The sequence below is a fragment of the Geospiza fortis genome, unplaced genomic scaffold (genome assembly GCF_000277835.1).
Source record: "Geospiza fortis unplaced genomic scaffold, GeoFor_1.0 scaffold432, whole genome shotgun sequence".
In the NCBI taxonomy this organism is placed as follows: domain Eukaryota; kingdom Metazoa; phylum Chordata; class Aves; order Passeriformes; family Thraupidae; genus Geospiza; species Geospiza fortis.
The window spans coordinates 1211268-1213260 of record NW_005054436.1 but is presented as its reverse complement, the minus strand read 5'-3'; the positions used below and the strand labels follow the sequence as shown (position 1 = coordinate 1213260).

Sequence of the window (1993 nt, the reverse complement as noted above, 5' to 3'; positions counted from 1 at the left end):
TTCCTGCTGTACAATCATCCCCTGGACACTCCTCTCCTGGGATTAAAAACCTGCAGGTGCCCAAACCTCCCTCAGTTCCCCATTTCAGCCTCTGAGAACCTGGATATTCCCTTACATACCCCCCCTATATCCTGGATATCCCCCAGTGCCCACCTCACATCCCTCAAAATCAATCAGAACCCTCTCAGGAGCTGTGGCTGCATTGATGACTGACTCACCTCTGCAACTTTAGCTGCAGAAATCTTCCCTTCATAGGGACATCCAAGGACACAGGAGACGTATCTGTGGTTAAAAAAAACCCCAAACTTTTAGCTGGAAAAGGGCAGGGGATTCTACTGGACAAATCAGTCAGAACTTGTGCACTTTGCATGTCAGTAAGATAGGAGAATCAATTTTATGTTCCAGTGGCCAAAGGTTACAGGATTTCACCAACTTTTTCTTCCATGGGTGTAAAGTTTGCCAGGATGAGCCCAGAAGGCTGCTGAGGCAGTGATCTGTGCACTTCCATGTGGGATGTTGGCCAAGAAAATCTGATCCCAAAGGAATGTGGGTGAGTTCCAGCAGGAAGGCCTTACCCCCTGACAGGAATGCTGGCTTCCTTCGCTGCCCTCATCACCTCCTCAAACCTCTCCAGGCTCTCCTCGATGGAGCAGTTGATGTTTTTCTGGGTGAAGAGCTCAGATGCTGCCCCAAAGACTGACACCTCTTTGGCCCCTGCTGCCACCTGCAAATTAAAAATCCCAAACTGGAACCACAGCACCACTGAGGCTGGGAAAGAGCCCCGAGATCAGCACTTATATCAAAGCCAGGTGATTTTTCTTGTGAGGGAAATGACAAACAGAGCCACAACTTCATGATTTCATGGCCAAGAGTTAATTCAAGGGTTTCAGAGGAATCTCTTGGTAGGGATGTCTCAAACCAGCCCCATAAACATCTCCCTTTACAGAGACTCTTCTGTTCCCAAATAAATCTGCCTTGCTTATTTAGACTTGAAGATCTTGGAGCTCTTCTCCTCCTCACTGTCTCTGTGATCTACAATCCCTGGCTACAGCTCTCTCATTTTACAAAAGCATTTTCCCCCAAACAACCCAATCCTTCCCTCAGCTCACTCTGCAGCAAAACCACCAGGACACACCTGAGCTTGCCTTGGAAAGGGTGAAGGCAGAGGAGCAAAGGAGCAGGTGGGAGTGCAGAGCCCCAGGGTGGATACTGGGGTGCTCCAGCCCTTACCGCTGCCTGGAAGCCCCTGAGGTTTGGGGTGAGCACAGGGTAACTGATCCCAGGTGATTTCTTGATGCCCTGCAGGACCTCGGTGTGATCAGCCATCTGCAAAGCAAAGAAACACAGCTGTGAAGGTTCTGCCACTTCTGCCTGCCAGAAATCATCACTAGAATTCCTTTTTGTAAAGGGAACAGAAATGTGTGGGGATCAGAGCCTCTCAAAGCAAAGAGAGCTGCCGCCTGGGAGGGGTCAGGGGTCACCGGGTGGATACCAAACAGCTCTGTGTGTGACCTGTGTGTCCCTCTGCTCTGTGCAGGGTCCAAAGGGAAGCTCTGGGATATTTTAACTCCTCTTGCCCAGTAACAGGGAGTTGGGAGCAAGCAGAACCACTGAATTGCTGCACTTTTAGAGCACAGCACTGCAAATCCTGTGTGAACACTGACCTGAGGAACCCACTTGGGGGACACGAAGCTGGTGGCCTCTATGACCTGCAGCCCTGTCTCTGACAGCATGTTGATTAAATTGATCTTCACTGGGGTGGGCACAAGATTCTAAGAAGAACAAGGAAAGAAAAATGACTTAAAGTTATTATTATTTACACAATAGACTCTTCCACCACTGAAAAAAAAAAAAAGAAAGCAGCAAATTTTCAACATAAAAAAGCAGCATTTAAAGAAAAACCGTCCCATTGGGAGGCACAGGGGGACATTTGGGGGATTGGGCTGGAGAATGGCCCCGGGAGGAGCAGGGAGCCCGGAGCCGCCGTTACCTT

At 49.4% G+C, this 1993-nt stretch overlaps 1 protein-coding gene across 1 annotated transcript in view; it reads right to left on the bottom strand.

Moving 5' to 3' along the window:
* Positions 1–1793, bottom strand: part of HMGCL (3-hydroxy-3-methylglutaryl-CoA lyase) — a 3287-nt gene extending 1494 nt beyond the window's left edge. Inside the window, exons 1-4 of the mRNA XM_014309538.2 lie at positions 1665–1793; positions 1231–1326; positions 576–724; positions 219–282 (exon numbers count right to left, since the gene is read on the bottom strand). Coding sequence (XP_014165013.1) covers positions 219–282; positions 576–724; positions 1231–1326; positions 1665–1733 — 378 coding nt within the window. The 5' untranslated portion in view covers positions 1734–1793. The remainder of the gene's footprint in view (positions 1–218; positions 283–575; positions 725–1230; positions 1327–1664) is intronic.
* Positions 1794–1993: the final 200 nt, after the last annotated feature.